Source organism: Doryrhamphus excisus, linkage group LG7, assembly GCF_037039965.1.
Source record: "Doryrhamphus excisus strain RoL-2023G ecotype Guam linkage group LG7, RoL_Dexc_Guam_v1.1, whole genome shotgun sequence".
Taxonomy (NCBI): Eukaryota; Metazoa; Chordata; class Actinopteri; order Syngnathiformes; family Syngnathidae; genus Doryrhamphus; species Doryrhamphus excisus.
The window spans coordinates 16,664,018-16,681,045 of record NC_136363.1 but is presented as its reverse complement, the minus strand read 5'-3'; the positions used below and the strand labels follow the sequence as shown (position 1 = coordinate 16,681,045).

General features: G+C 43.8%; 1 protein-coding gene across 1 annotated transcript; it reads left to right on the top strand.

The window, feature by feature from the left end:
- The first annotated feature begins 805 nt into the window (after positions 1–805).
- On the top strand, positions 806–16,953 carry LOC131109004 (collectin-12-like). Its single transcript, XM_058060521.2, has 10 exons — positions 806–951; positions 1,442–1,492; positions 10,849–10,971; positions 12,404–12,490; positions 12,560–13,603; positions 13,678–14,175; positions 14,246–14,382; positions 14,605–14,714; positions 16,283–16,428; positions 16,488–16,953. Exons 1-10 carry the CDS (start codon positions 945–947, stop codon positions 16,505–16,507), a joined length of 2,223 nt encoding a protein of 740 aa, XP_057916504.2. The 5' UTR covers positions 806–944; the 3' UTR covers positions 16,508–16,953.
- Positions 16,954–17,028: the final 75 nt, after the last annotated feature.

The following is a 17,028-nucleotide window of genomic DNA, read 5'->3' as shown; positions in this document are numbered from 1 at the left end:
ATGCTTAAAGCGAAAAAAAAGGCTCACTTTTTGTAATGCTAACACTTTTGGCACAAAGTAGCACATAACATTAGCTTACGTCATTTCTTCCTACCTCTGGTGGAATTGACAAAAATTACAAGAAACATGAGTGTGTGCGCCTCTGCTTTTCTTTAAATATGGATAATAAGCCTCCCTTTCCAAAATTAGTTACACAAATTTTGTTGTTTTTTTGCGAGGAAATCGTTCTCTTCATGTGCCCCATTGCCATCTCTAGTCCGTCTCGCGCTGTCGGTTTGATTGAATCACGTGACATCGTGTTAGCCGATGTTTACCGAGTGTTGCCGAGGCCCAGCGGACCGGTAGTTGTGCTATTCCCGCAGACCGGAAATTAGATCAAGGGCAAAAAGTTTACAACTTAATACCCGAAAGGTGTTAATAACCACATCTGTGACTTGTATATAAAAACGTAGAGGGTCCATAAGTGACATAGTATGTCAGTAACATTATACATTAAGTTATACTGCAGTATGCACGGTACACATTAGCATACGTGTTTTAACTTATTTTTTAGAGGAATGGTGAGTTCATCTCTAATACACATTGAGCGTTGTATACGTTTGTTGCAAAAAGAAACGCAATTGTGTTTTGACCCAGTCTTTATTTTGAAAGTACCACCGGAAGTAACGAGGTTTAGCTTGACTAACCTAGCAGACAAGAGACAGAACTGGCGGACACGAAGCATCACATCACTCCTGCTCAGAGGTGCGTGAGGAAGACTTAAACATTTGAAAGGTTTACGTAGTCTTCTTTGTTGCTATTTTTTGGCTTTTTTCTACCGCCATTATCGTCCATAACCTGGAGAACAAACTTTGGACTTTTTTGGCACCGGATGCTGAGATGCGCACAAAGTGACAGCGGTCCTCTGTCCTCTTCCTTTATCCTCAACGAGCTATAAAAACGCAATGAAAGGTACATACTGTTTTTGTTCCTTTTCATTTTTTTTATTGTTACACTTTATAGTAATGCAAACCTTGACACTTTATTCATGAATTGTGATGCTTCTGCATGCATTTTAGCACTGTCCCTCAAATAATCGTACAAAGTGATGCAGAGTAATGCTGGGTCTTACTGACGTCACAAAACACTCAGCAGTGTTGCCCATGACCCCCCAGCAGCCCCCCAGTCCCATCTGTTTCCCATCAGGCCTGATGTTGTTCAGTGTAGCAGAGAGTAATTAGCTTTACTGTCAACAAACTGAAGCCTGTTGCTTTTACAGCTCACACACACACTTACATAAGTGTGTATGTACATGAAATGTACATACACTATAGATGATCTACGTTAGATGCTTCCACTTTGCACAACATTCCTCTTGCGGAATTCCAGTTGTCTTTGTTTGCATCCAAAGTAGCGTGACTCCAAACTGTTGATGTCATGTGTTTCTCATTATGTCACACAGACGACTTTGCAGACGAGGAGGAAGTACAGTCTTTTGGCTACAAGAGGTTCGGTGAGTGTTTTACATTGTTCTTGTTGCTTGTATGAGCAGAAACATTTGGCTTCATGGGACCCGACACATCCAAACCCACCAGAGGAGGCGCTGGAAGGGTTGAGACCTTTGTGAAAATTGTATCCAAAGTCCTCCTCACCATAAAAAAGGATTGAACCTCAAATATTTGAACCATGCTTGAAGTATTTCACTACTTTTATTTTGACACCTCATTGCTTGAAGCTGTTGAACCCATTTCTTTCATTTTGGGGTATGCCTATTTGAGGGAATGAGGTCACATACAGTACATGTTACATACAGTACGTATGGCTGCAAAGCATCGTGGGTATACATCCTGCTTTGACGTCTTTACTGCTAAAAATGTGAATTTGGATCCCTTCACGTGGTACTGAAGGCTCCATCTTGGCAGGGGAGACTTCAAACTGTGTTCAAAGACATTCTGTGTCACCCGAGTAGAAGCATCCTGTTTGTTTTTGCCAAGCGGGAAGAACACGAAGAACACGAAGGTCGCTGTTGTGACATAGCCGCTCCTGAGGGTTCATACGTAGCTCCATGAGGTGCAGGCCGGTGTGCATGCATCGCACTTTGTTTAAATCGTTTTTACGGGGGTGCACACAATTATAAACAGTTCATAAGCTATATGCGAGCTGATGATTGATGAGGAGCATGCTCGTATTGAAACAACAGGAGATATAAAGGGAGAATGACCAGTAATTGCTTATAGTTATTAGTAGTTACTTACTCCAATTAACTATAATTAGTTACCAAGGAAAGTACACTGTACACTTAGCTTCCATCATTTTTTGTCAAACTCTACAGTAAGAAAATGGTTTATTTATATTGTAAAAATAAATTCATTGCTTATTAATGAGATATACAGCCCCCCCCCCTACACACACACACTATTTGAAAAACATTGCATTAACTTAACTTGAACTGCATGGATGCAGAGTCCATAGTGAAAAAAACTCTCCTTACATTCAGTGTGGAAGTGGTAATTTTTTGTCGTCTTACTTACTTCTTTTTCCCCACTCAGTTTCAAACCCTTTCTTATGTTTAGAATAAATAAGTTGGAAAGGCTAACTACTTAGCTTGTTTCCCTGCAGAGATCCCCTAGCCTGCGCTTAAGAGTTATGAGTCTAGATGGCTCTAATAATGGTAAAAGAAACATATTTATAAGGTCATTAGCAGCTACAAAAATATTTTATTTAATTCACTTATCACAGTTATGTCCACAACAAATTAATCATAATAAACAACATTAAGTAAGTTACTACTACCTCATCACTGATATCGGGAGATCCAGAGTATAGGGGGGAGGGAGACGCTTGCTGTACCCCAGCAAGGTGCACTATATTCGGGCACATGCAGCCAGTGTGCTGCTACGGAAGTGAGGAGAACCGGAGAATAGAGTGGGAGGAGCCAATTAACCCCACCGACTCAACCATGCTTTCATTCTTATGTATGCAACCTTTGCTGGTCTGAACACTCCTGGGGGGGAGTACTTTCATACTCTCTGTACTTTTTATGGTTTCACAACCTAGGGTTTAGTCCCATGGGCTTCTTTGGCGCAGAATGATTCCCCCCCGCCCAACAACCACCAATATCTCATCCATCAGGGTTACGTCAAACACGGTCTTGTTGCGGATCAGCAGCATGACAGGTTGAACATGTGAGAGTGAGCTTTAAACAAGGATCTTCTCGGGTCTGGCAGAGACGAACGGGAGGCGAGATAAGACTTGTTATCATGGAGAGGGGGGCATATTTCATCCAGGGAGATGCAAAGGGAGTGAAGGGGAAGTGGAGGAGATACAGCCGGTGTTAAAAGGAATAACAGGAAGTGGATTGATGACCCAACAGGACCTTCTGGTGAGCATATGAGGCGACTAAAGTGGCATTAAAGGAATCCCGATGGAGGGAAATGGGTCATTCCTACAATTTGGTGCCATTTCAGAAGAAAAGATGCTTTATTTGGCAATGATGTTTCTCATTATCTGATCGTTATCTACATCGGTAGATAATGAAAACACTGGTGGTTTCATCGTTACTCTAAAGTACATAAAGCACCTTCAAGATGCATGGAGCAGATCAGCCATGTTGAAAGGCACATATGCTGCTAGTTATTACTAGATCTCTGACACACCTTTCGGAGACCCTCCCCTCCCCTCCTCATCCCTTAGACTCCAGTGCTCACACAGCATATAATGACCCCCCGTGTCCTTGACGTGACCCGCATGCAGCCATCAGGGGAGCTGCTTCGGGAGTTGACTGGGCCTTTTATGGGGTTCGATAGGAGGGTCTGACTCATTGATTTTGGAGAAACAGCAGAAAGCAAAAGTTCTTTCAGGGTCTCCTGCGAGAATCCCCCCTCCATGTTCAAAGTTGGCAAGGTACCGCTCTTTTGTTCTGCGGGCGTACACACGTGTGTGTTCCTCTGCGTAAAATGAATATAGAGCATCTCAAATGACGTCATAGTCTTTAAAATCTCTGACACTTCCCAGCAGGAGAACAGTCTTTTGCAATGAATTTGGGATTCTAATTGGTCAAACCTCGAAAAGCTTTCACGTCTCCTTCAAAAATGGTTATGAAACTGGAAGAAATCAAAGCCAAGATCAACTCACAGCGTCCTGGTTTGGAAGGTGGAGAGGAATAATAATGGTTGAATAACATTTAACATGTCAGGGCATGCACTAAGTCAAAGTATTAACATGTTGACACGTCAAAATCATTTGGTAGAACCAAGCCTCAGTTGTATCCTGTCCATATGGAAACCTTGATTTTTTTAGACGATGTGGAATTATTTCTACGAGTCATTTGGGGGGGAAAGACATCATAATATAAGGAGATGAGTCATGTCCGTCAAAATATTATGTTGGCTTGTCGTCAAAACGGGATTTTGATTCATGAGCTACATTGGCTTAAATCTACTACAGTAAAGTCTCGTTATATCGACATTGTCGGGAGTCGGAAAAATATCGATATAACCGGACTGTCGATATATCCGATCCTGCGCCGAACTGCATTAAAAGTGGGCAATAATGCACTCGACATTGTTCTATAGTATAGAACAATGTCGAGCAGCTTAAATCAATCTTTGCTTAAGGATTTCAATACCAAAAAAGAACACGGCGAACGGCTGCTTCCAGTCAACTTTATTTTTCACACTTCCACCAACAGAGCACAGCACACACACCGATTCCCGCACTTCCTGGTTCACAGGTCATGCTCAACCCGCCCCACATAGCTGGCCAAACACATGCCTGCAACAGAAGAACCAACTGCGCTTGTGGTTTCTCTCGTGTGTATAGAATCTATACACACGAGAGAAATCACGAACGCCAGCATGTACATATGAAAAACAGTGATTATTGCAAGCGATAAAAATATATCTGAATACAACACAATTAAATACATGTATTTGTACGCTTGTGTCTTCGTTGGAATAGGTGTGTATGCTATGTCAGTTGGTTCTTCTGTTGCAGGCATGTGTTTGGCCAGCTATGTGGGGCGGGTTGAGCATGACCTGTGAACCAGGAAGTGCGGGAATCGGTGTGTGTGCTGTGCTCTGGTGGTGGAAGTGTGAAAAATAAAGTTGACTGGAAGCAGCCGTTCGCCGTGTTCTTTTTTGGTATTGAAATCCTTAAGCAAAGATTGATTTAAGCCGCTTTTGTATCGATATACGCAGACCAAATTGGCTGGCGGGAGATGAAAAGGGCATCGTAGTAACCGGATTATCATAATAACCGTGTATCGTACTAACGGAACTAATTATATCATAAAAGACTAGAAATTTGCAGGAAAATGAAAATAGTATCGTAATAAGCAGTAATTCGTTATAACCGATATCAATATAACGAGACTTTACTGTATGCGGGTGACAAACAGCAACTAAGCGATAAAAGTAACTTGAAACTATTATTTCTAACTGCCCGCAAGGCATGCTGGGTAGTCCAGCAGCAACAGTATGAACTATGAACAATAAAACATTGGATATTAAGAGTATATTAAGACCACCTGGATGACCTCCTCATCATATTTTGCAATCAAGCAAATGCAAGCTAACCAGCATACCTTGCGGCAACATTGCAAGAATATGTGGGTGCCTTTTTTGGCATGGGTACTACATTGTTTTCATCCAGTCATCCCTTCCCATCTGGATGGAACTAGGAAGAAATCCAACAAATCCCAGGAACGTTCCTGTGTGGGCAGGGTCTTAGAAGGTCGTCTGGTGTATATTGGCTGTTGTTTCCTCTCCTCTAACGTCAACTACCATCAGAACGTGGTAATGGCAGCACAACACAGCTCTTCTTTCTGACAGACTCCAACTTTGACATAATTTCAACAGACCCCGCCCCCCCAACCCCTTTGCATGTGACTGCAGAGATGCGAGGCCACCCAGAAAAAGGCCCAACCCCCACGATCTCCCATCTCACTGTACCGTTGTTGCCCACCCTGGTCGTCTTTGTGTTTGCTCTTGGTGGTTTTGGATGTTTCACCGTGTAATGTTGGACTTGATTGTTCATGGTGTCATTTGCCTTCATGTTATGTTCGGAATCATTCTAATGTGTCATACACGCTTTGGGAATGAAGGAATCACAAGTTGGACTACAACCCATTAATTTTCCTCACAAGAGTCGTGGGGGGTGCTGGAGCCTATCCCAGCTGTCTTCGGGCAAGAGGCAAGGTACACCTGGGACTGGTCCCCAGCCAATCACAGGGCACATAGAGACAAACAGCCGTTCACACTCACATTCATACCTATGGACAATTTGGAGTCGCCAATTAACCTAGCATGTTTTTGGAATGTGGGAGGAAACCGGAGTACCCGGAGAAAACCCACGCATGCACAGGGAGAACATGCAAACTCCACACAGAAATGGAAGGAATTGAACCCTGGTCTCCGAGCTGTGAGGTCTGCGCACTAACCACTCGTCAACTGTGCAGCCCTTGGACTACAACCCTCTATCTTAAATCTTGATCTTCTCAGGACATTTTGGACTTGATAGGTAAGCTCCAACTTAAGATAAAACACGCTTGGGCACGTCCTGACCCCCACCCCCCCACCCCCCGTTTGGGATGAGAACCAGACCCTCTCGTAGATCTAGTATCAGTATCATCTGACCTCACACATGTTCTTCTTGAAATACCACAAGACCCGGATCTCAAATACCTCTAATCCGACAGAGTTGATGATGAAGTGCATGATCAGCAAATCCCTGAGGGATCCGACAAGAATCTGTCGTTTGGATTTAAGAACCTCATCCTAATGCGGTGCGGTGATGGCAGGGTTATCTCTCCACATTTTGAACAGTCTCTGAGACGTAAACACGCCAAAATGTTTCCCACAGCCGAGCCTGGCAGAGAAGCACGCCTCAAATTCCCATTTTTGGAGGGTTTATTATCCCAGCTGCTCATCAGAGGGAAAGTATTATTTTATTTGGGCATTACTCCCGACTAGTGACATGGAACTCTTTTTTTTTTTTCAATCACCTCGCTTTGCATCTAAACTCCGCCTTGTTTTTCTTATCCCGCTTCATTTTTGTCCCACTTTGGATTGTATTGGCTGGTGTCGTATCGCTCGATGCTAATGAGGCGGAGGCTGCAGACACACTGCAAAGTTTGCAGTGTTTTAAACTCCCGTGTTTTGCTTTGTAACCCAACCCCAAGTCCCTCGGCACGCCCCTAATCCCTCCACCGAGTGGGTCCATTCCCTATTCCAACGCCGCTGTTGATTTAGTTTTCTGGAAAGTTGACTTGAGTCTTTGCAGAGCCCAACAAAAGGCTGCAAAGCAAATCAAGAAATTTACATGAATGTTTATTTTAAAGACAATTTTTTGTGTTTTACCTTTAGCAAGTCACCTTTTTTTGCATTTTCTTCGGCATACATGCAACTACTTTATAGTTCTTGTCCCGTAAAGGCTGTGATGGGATCTACTGTAAATAATTGTGATACGCTTTCTGGGCTCAACAAAGCATCCATGACAGATTTCTCACCTTCCAGATCTTTAAATCCCTCCTTCAATCTCAAACATCTCAAGTTTTAATTCCACTCTCACCTTTGGGTCTTGTTTTTTTAATGTTGAACGTTCTTTTCATCCTTTATGAGAGTTGGGAATAAACAGTTTTCTTCATGAGAAACTAATGAGGCTCAAATTTTAAGCTTTCTTTTGAAAAATAGGGATATAAAAGAAGCCCCTGGCGTGCATCACTGTCACATTCCACGATCCACATGGATGGAAATCTTTTTTTTTTTTTTTACGTTTGTTTTTCAAGAAAAGCTGCACTTCAGGGTCACTGAAAGTCACTGATTCGTGTCCTCGAGTACAACTGGTTGCACACATGCACCATTGTGAAGTGGATGTGAGTCGGCTCACATGAAACATATGGGGGACAATTCACATGAAACCTATGGGAGTCAACTCACTTGAAGCGTATGTATATGGGAGTTAAATCACATCAAATTTATGTGAGTCAAATGAAGCATGTAGGAGTCGACTTGAAATGTATGAGCATTTACTCATATGAAGCCTGTCTGAGTCAACTCAGAACGTGGGTGTCTACGCACATGAAGGGTATGCCAGTCGACTCATATGAGGTGTTCGTGAGGAGAATCGTATGACAAGCACATGAAGCGTATGTTACTAGTGAGTCGATTCACATGAAAGCATATGTGAAGGCTCATATGAACTCATAGGACTCATAAGACTCATATGAATCATATGACATAAAGCTTTCATGAATGGAATCACATGAATTGTTAATTGGGAGACTCGCATCACACGCACATGATGTGAGTCACCTCACATGAACCTGGTGACTCATATGAAGCATATGAAGCATATGAGCATACGTTTCATGTGAGACTCGCCTGAAGTGTGAGACTCTCATGAAACGCAAATGAAGCGTATGTTAGTCGTGAGTCTATGTCATGAAACGTATGACATGAAACATATGTGGGTCAACTGGCATGAAGTTTATGTGAGCGGAACCACATGAAGCGAGAGTCAACTCACATGAAGTTTATGTGAATGGAACCACATGAAACGAGAGTCGACTCGCAAGAAGCATATGTTAGTCGTGAGTCGACTCACATGACGCATATGTGAGTAAACTCACATGAAGTTTATGCGAATGGAATCGCATGAAGCGAGAGTCGACTCACATGAAGTGTATGTGAGTAAACTCACGTGAAGTTTATGTGAATGGAATCACATGAAGCGAGAGTCGACTCACATGAAGTGTATGTTCGTCGTGAGTCAACTCGCATGAAGCATATGTAAGTCGACTCACATGAAGTTTATGTGAATGGAATCACATGAAGCGAGAGCCGACTCATCATGTGAGTCGGCTCTCGCTTCATGTGATTGATGTATGTTAGTCGTGAGTCGACTCGCATGAAGCATATGTGAGTCGAATCACATGAAGTTTATGTGAATGGAATCTCATAAAGCGAGAGTCGACTCACATGACGTTTATGTGAATGAAATCACATGAAGCGTATGTTAGTCATGAGTCGACTCGCATGAAGCATATGTAAGTCGACTCACATGAAGTTTATGTGAATGGAATCACATGAAGCGAGAGTCGACTCACATGAAGTGTATGTTAGTCATGAGTCGACTCGCATGAAGCATATGTGAGTCGAATCACATGAAGTTTATGTGAATGGAATCACATGAAGCGAGAGTCGACTCACATGAAGTGTATGTTAGTCATGAGTTGACTCGCATGAAGCATATGTGAGTCGAATCACATGAAGTTTATGTGAATGGAATCACATGAAGCGAGAGTCGACTCGCATGAAGCATATGTAAGTCGACTCACATGAAGTTTATGTGAATTGAATCACATGAAGCGAGAGTCGACTCGCATGAAGCATATGTAAGTCGACTCACATGAAGTTTATGTGAACGGAATCACATGAAGCGAGAGTCGACTCGCATGAAGCATATGTAAGTCGACTCACATGAAGTTTATGTGAATTGAATCACATGAAGCGAGAGTCGACTCACATGAAGTGTATGCTAGTCGTGAGTCGACTTGCATGAAACATATGTAAGTCAACTCACATGAAGTTTATGTGAATGGAATCTCATGAAGCGAGAGTCGACTCACATGAAGCATATGTGAGTAGACTCACATGAAGTTTATGTGAACGGAATCACATGAAGCGAGAGTCAACTCGCATGAAGCATATGTAAGTCGACTCACATGAAGTTTATGTGAATGGAATCTCATGAAGCGAGAGTCGACTCACATGAAGCGTATGTGAGTAGACTCACATGAAGTTTATGTGAATGGAATCACAAGAAGTGAGAGTTGACTCACATGAAGCGTATGTTAGTCGTGAGTCGACTCGCATGGAGTTTTTGTGAATGGAATCACATGAAACGCGAGTCGACTCACATGAAGCGTATGTGAGGCGACTCACATGAAGCGTATGACATGAAACATATGTGAGTCAACTCACATGAAGCGTCCGTGAGTCGTGGGGCCTCCAACACCCCCCCCCCTTCTCAAACTTGTGGTTGAGAAATGGTGGGGTTTGAGGTTACATAGTGCTGGACTTGACGTAAAAATTCATTCAATTACATTTCCCAGTCGGAGTTGACTGTAATAAATGTGCACTGTGCTTCCTGGAAATGTGTTGTTACACTTGGGGAGGCAGGGAGTGTTGAAACCTCATTGCTTTGTGTTTCTTACCATGGAAACTCTGACACAGATTTACAGTAAATAAGCAGAATATTTAATGGTTTGAGTGGGAAAAAGTTTGTTACCATGTTTTTATTATTGATAATTTCTTTGTTTGCATGAAAAAGATTACTGTTGTTTGGCGCTTGGGTTCAGATCAGTGCAAGCCGCATGGCAAAAACTAAGTAATTTACAAGTTGCAACACTCCAAATGATGTTAAAATAAGCCTGAAAAATTATTTGTTGCAGGTGTAAACCGGACCCTCTTTCTCACATACTTCCTGAAATGCAAATTAAACACAGCCGTGTTCCGGTAAGCACTCCGTAGTCCAAAGTGTTCCGTCCTGGTTGTGATAAGGTCCACATTATATTACATACTGGAAATTCGATCGACTTCATCGAGTTGATTGAAGTCTTTTATCTGGTGCGGCTGAGGAAGAAAATAAGCATGAGTCTAAACAGGTCTGTGGGGGGTTGTTTTGCTGTCCCCTGCCCCTTCACCACCCGGGGCCATGAGGGAACTGTTTAATGTAGACTCCAGGCATTGTTTGTCCAGATGTGGAATGGAGTCCTGGTGGTGGCCAGTCCTAAGCTTAATACCTAAATCTGCTTCTTATGTAAAGAAGAACAATGGAAAGTCAAAAGCTTCGATTTTCTCCCCACAGGGATCCAGGAGGGCACCGAGTGCACCAAGTGTAAGAATGAATGGGCACTGAAGACCTCCATAGCCTTGCTCTACGTCTTGTGCACGCTCCTCACCATCGCTGTGGCTGTACTTGGATATAAAGGTATGAAGACGTTCCCAACTCGAGTCATTCATCTTATCTTCCTTTGTTTCGAGTGAACGGTGGTGTTTAAAGGGAAACCGGGAGTACTATTGGAGCTGGAACTTCAACAGTTACATTTATTGTAAATAATAATTCAGAATTAGACTAGAAGGCGTTCATAAAATTTAAGGTTAATCCGAGGGACAGATAAATCTACCGGTTCCCCTGCCCTGGAGTTGCCCAGTTGTCCAGTTCAAACTCAGCAAAAGCCTCAAAAGCTCATTAATAAACAGGAAGTTAGGTTGTCCTAAACAAAGAAAATGTCTGGCACATAAGGGGTAAACTGAACCTCTCTGTTTATTTGATCAAAGCTCACCAGGGGCTCCACTTCCTGGTTGTTTTTTTAAGTAGTGAAAAGGGGAAGAAGTTATGTTAATATGTGTTGAGGTTGTGTGTCTCAAGCACCATGTCCCCTAGAGCTCTGAGCTCAGCGAGCTCCACTCTGCACACTTTCATGCAGACCTAATCAATCCCAGATGGACCGGGAGGCAAAGGTGCAACTCAATGCAACTCTGGCGAAAGCCTAGCCAAATTGTGTTTTTACTGTCTGAAAACAAAAGTCCGTCAAGGGACCACACAGGGACACAGGTCAGTGCCCAGGTCTTAATCATGTGCTTGTCTTTGTCTGATCATTGGATCGAGTTTCAGCAATGTTATAACGACCATATATCATCACGGTCAATGTCTTCTATAGGTAGTGACTTAGCCTCACCACACCTTAAAGTTCATCCTTGACTGAGTCGATCGTCAATCCGATTCCATCGCAATGAGCTCGACTAATTCACTGTTTTGTAAGGGAGTGATCCATCACTTTCTCGTGCCGTTTCCCCCCCAAATTGCAGCTTTAGAGAAGCCCAAGGTGGTCCCCAGGTAAAGGATGTGTCCCCCTGGTGAGGCTGGTGCTGGCCATAGGATGATTTCCTGAAATCCCAGACACATTCCAGAGGAAATGAACACCGGTGTCGCCTGTGGGGGCGTGAAGAGCATCCCCTGCCACAGTGTTGTCTTTGATCCCTGTGTTTACTAAAGACCCCACCCCCGGCCCCTCCAGAACACCTCCCGTCCCATCCTCAGTTTTGTCGTCGCCCCCCCCCTCGCCCTCTTTATGAGCTCTATCTGTCTCTTTCTAAATTGAAAACCTAATTAAAGCTGATTATTGTTTTACTTTGCTTGACCGCCGGCGCTCTTGACCTAATCCGAAGAGTTCCACCATTATTACATTGACATCTACAAGATATGCCCAGTGATCTCTTTTTATGTTTGTTCATAAGCTTCATTGGTTTCATGTGATCCTTTTTCATAAATGATGTCTGGTCGCAGGCCATTCTGTCTGCTTAATAAAAGCACAATGAGACAAACACGATGCCAACCTTCATGCCGTCTTTGGTTGCAGTGGTGCAAAGAGTGGACAACGTGTCTGCAGGCATTGCCAACTATGGAGGAAAGATTATTGCAGTGGAAAGTGACTTGAAAAAGCTAGGTAAGTCTTGGATGTTCTTCTATATAAAAATGCAGCTGTAGATGTAACAAGACAAATGTCGTCATTCAGATGATCAAACTGGGGAAAAGTCAGAGAACACCACCACGGAGATCCAGGCTTTTAAGAATAATGTCAGGACTCTACAGATACAACTGTCCCTGATAGAGGAGCACATTCACAGCGACCAGGCCAAGTTGAGCCAACTACAGAACCTCGGCTCAGACATCCAGAGCAACCAGGGTTCCATTCAGGGTCTGCTGGATAGCAACACGGCCGCCTTGCGCTTTGTCAACAGCACCTTACATTCTTACGGCAACATCATTGAGAGTCTGCAAGATGACACAGTCAGGCTGCAGAGAGATCTTCAGCAGCAGGTGAAACTTCAGAACCAAGTGTTGCTGAGCATTGGCAGCCTGAACCTCACACAAGCCCAGCAACGGGGTGTCATTAACTCTCTGCACCGGGCCGTGGATGACACCAGTCAGAGCATTCAGAAAATCCGCAATGACTTTCAAAGCCTTGAGCAGACCAGTCGTCAGACACTGTCTGATAGCGAGTGGCTCCGGAGTAAGGTGGACAATCTCCAGGTTCTGGCCACAAATACCTCGATACTCTCCAAGGCCAACAACGACAGCTTGGAGGAGGTTGCATCCCAGCTGACCTTCATGTCCAATCAGTTACAGAACACCAGTGGCTTGGCTGATGCCCACGGTCAGGCCCTGAGGGAGATCCTCGACCGGGAAAAGGACTTCGGCAACCTTACGTCCTCTAAATTTGAGCGTCTGGAGGTTCGTCTAGATGAGTCCGAGCAGAGCATGGACCGTGTGACAGGCAACATCAGCTTCACCACACAGCTCCTGGGCGCCATCAACCTCAACTTAAACGACCTGCGCTCTTGTTCCGAGACAGTTGGTCGTCACTCTGAGTTCTTGTTGAACCTCAACAATAGTATGGCTGACATGAGGACAGATGAAGCCGGCCTGAGATCGCAGCAAGAGGAGTTGGCGACACGTTTGGACAAGGAGGTCACCAGCCTCTCCATCATCATGGAGGAGATGAAGCTGGTGGACACCAAGCACTCCCAGTTAATAACCAACTTCACGATACTACAAGGCAAGACATGAATATCTCTGTTTGTTTTATGTTTCCACCTTACTTACATTACATCACTTCATTCCATATTCTAGGTCCTCCTGGTCCCAGAGGGCCAAGGGGGGACAAAGGGCCTTCAGGGCCATCTGGGCAACCCGGTCAGAAGGGCGAGAAAGGGGAAAAGGGTGCATCGGGGATACGGGGACCAAGAGGAGAGCAGGGTATTCCAGGCCCACCAGGTCTTCCAGGTTTAAAAGGTCTTCCAGGCATCCCAGGAAACCCAGGGTCTAAGGGTCCCAGAGGATCTGGAGGAAGAGCTGGACCTCCGGGAGGTAAAGGTGAACCGGGCACTGCCGGTCTACCTGGTAGAGATGGACAGTCTGGTCCCCAGGGGGCACAGGGCCCACCGGGCATTCGAGGTCCAATGGGGCCAGCTGGAGAACAGGGGCCAAGGGGACTGCAGGGACCAGTGGGGCCTCCAGGGCCAGCGGGGCCACCGGGACCGTCGGGAATTCCCACACGTGGATCAGTCATTCCCTTGGGTCCGGTGTCTCTGCAGGATGAAGCAGTAGCTCCGACTCGCTGGTCCCCAGGTAACCCCCCCCCCCCAGACCACCATCATGAATGTCAACAGGAACACTCAGGTGATTGCTTGTTCTACAGGATGTCCTTCAGAGTGGCTTCACTACCGAGACAAGTGCTACTTCTTATCCAAAGACCAGCGCAGTTTTGATGATGCAAAGACCACATGTGAATTCCACTCTGCTTCCTTGTTGATCATCAGTGATGCGGAGGAACAGGCGAGTCTTTTGCTGTTGCATTTGCATGGTAGTGGCCGCTGCCAAGGAGGCTTTGTGTGTTCCCGTTCCATTTTGGAAAGAAGATCACCCAGATGACATCATTTCTTTTTTCATATTTTTACATCAACTTCAAAGATTATTTCTGTCAGGTCGTTTGAAATCAGTCTAGTTGACTTGAATGAAAAAAATGAAACATCTCACCTTCCTTGTGGTTCACCTCAGAAATGGCTGACGCAGCAGACATCAGGGAAGGGCTACTTCTGGATGGCTCTGACCGATAGAGAGGAGGAGAATGTGTGGCGATGGCTGGATGGCAGCGAGCCTGCATTCACGTTAGTACTCATTCATTTCCATTCATTCATTTTCTACCGCTTATCCTCACGAGGGTTGCGAGGGGTGCTGGAGCCTATCCCAGCTGTCTTCGGGGGAGGAAAGAATCTACCCTACTCTAACCACGACAGTTTAGTTCCTCAGTAACTACTCTACTCATTAGGTCTTCATTAGTTCCTCAGTCGCTTCTCTAAATGTGTGTCTTACTTCCTCAGTAACTATACTCTACTTATTAGTTCCTCATTAGGTCTTCATTAGTTCCTCAGTAACTACTCTAAATCTATGTGCTTTAGTTTCTCAGTAAGTACTGTTTAAATCTTCACAAGCTCTTCACTAACTACTCTAAATGTATGTGCCTTAGTTCTTCAGTAACTACTCATTGGTTCCTCATTAGGTCCTCAGTAACTACTCTAAATGTATATGCCTTAGTTCCTCCTCCTCAGGTTTTCATTACTTCATCAGTAACTACTCATAAAATCGTCATTAGTTCCTCAGTAACTACTCTAAATGTATGTGCTTTAGTTTCTCAGTAAGTATTCTTTCAATCTTCACAAGTTCTTCAGTAACTACTCTAAATGTATGTGCCTAAGTTCTTCAGTAACTACTCATTGGTTCTTCATTAGGTCCACAGTAACTACTCTAAATGTAGTATATACCTTAGTTCCTCCTCCTCAGGTTTTCATTAATTCACCAGTAACTACTCATTAAATTGTTATTAGTTCCTCAGTAACTACTCTAAATGTATGTGCTTTAGTTTCTCAGTAAGTACTCTTTAAATCTTCACAAGTTCTTCAGTAACTACTCTAAATGTATGTGCCTTAAATCTTCAGTAACTACTCATTGGTTCTTCATCAGGTCCTGAGTAACTACTCTAAATGTATATGCCTTAGTTCCTCTGTCTCAGGTTTTCATTACTTCATCAGTAACTACTCATAAAATCGTAGTTAGTTCCTCAGTAACTACTCTAAATGTATGTGCTTTAGTTTCTCAGTAAGTACTCATTGGTTCTTCATTAGGTCCTCAGTAACTACTCTATATGTATATGCCTTAGTTCCTCCTCCTCAGGTTTTCATTAGTTCATCAGTAACTATTCGTTAAATTGTCATTAGTTCTTCAGTAACTACTCTAAATGTATGTGCCTTACATCTTCAGTAACTACTCATTGGTTCTTCATTAGGTCCTCGGTAACTACTCTAAATGTATATGCCTTAGTTCCTCCTCCTCGGGTTTTGATTACTTCATCAGTAACTACTCATTAAATTGTCATTAGTTCCTCAGTAACTACTCTAAATGTATGTGCACATTCATACCTATGGACAATTTGGAGTCACCAATTAACCTAGCATGTTTTGGAATGTGGGAGGAAACCGGAGTCCTGGAGAAAACCCGCGCATACACAGGGAGAACATGCAAACTCCACACAGAGATGGCCGAGGGTGGGATTGAACTCGGGTCTCTTAGCTGTGAGGTCTGCGCGCTAACCACTCGTCCGCCGTGCAGCGGTTTACCTTAATGCATAGCTACCAGGTGGAACTAAACAGTAACATCTCCCCCTGTTGTTGGTCTGTAGGAAGTGGAAAGCTGGCCAGCCTGACAACTGGGGTCACGGCCATGAAAGTGGGGAGGACTGTGCAGGTCTCATCCACCAAGCCTTGTGGAATGACTTCTCCTGTGAAGACCTCATAAACTACATTTGTGAGAAACAACAGGAGACAAGTATGGCCCATCTTTGTCTCCGTAGTGTTGAAATGTTTCTAATGACATTTACTCCACAGCAGGGAGTCCGGGCTCCTAGCGCTGACTTGCAAGGCAGTGGGTGTGGAGCTGAGATTCCAATGAGCAGCTAGACTGGACCTACGTGGTTCTGGTCCACATGGAAACAATAAAGGGACACATTTGGACCCATGAAGACTTTATCTTCCCAAGTGTCTAATGAGTGCAATACAGCAGACAGCCAAAGGAGGACAAATTATCATTTTGACTGCTTGATATATATTTTGATGGTACATGTTATATATTTTACTCTCCTTGTCATGAATGTCAATTATTGCCTGATGAATTTATGGGACATTGATTTAGGTTTAGTCGTTCCTTGAGTCCATGAAGAAGAAGCTCTCAGGTCAATACAACAATTTAATATGACAAATCCATCATTATTTGTTAAGTTGATGTTTATTGCTGTTTCTACATAAAGAATGTCTGCTGTGATATCATATGTAATATTTCTTCTGTATTTATTTATGAGTTATACTTTCTGGGTGAGATAATGGCCACTAGGGGGCGTATTGCATGGGTGCTGCTATGATATGTTGTCAT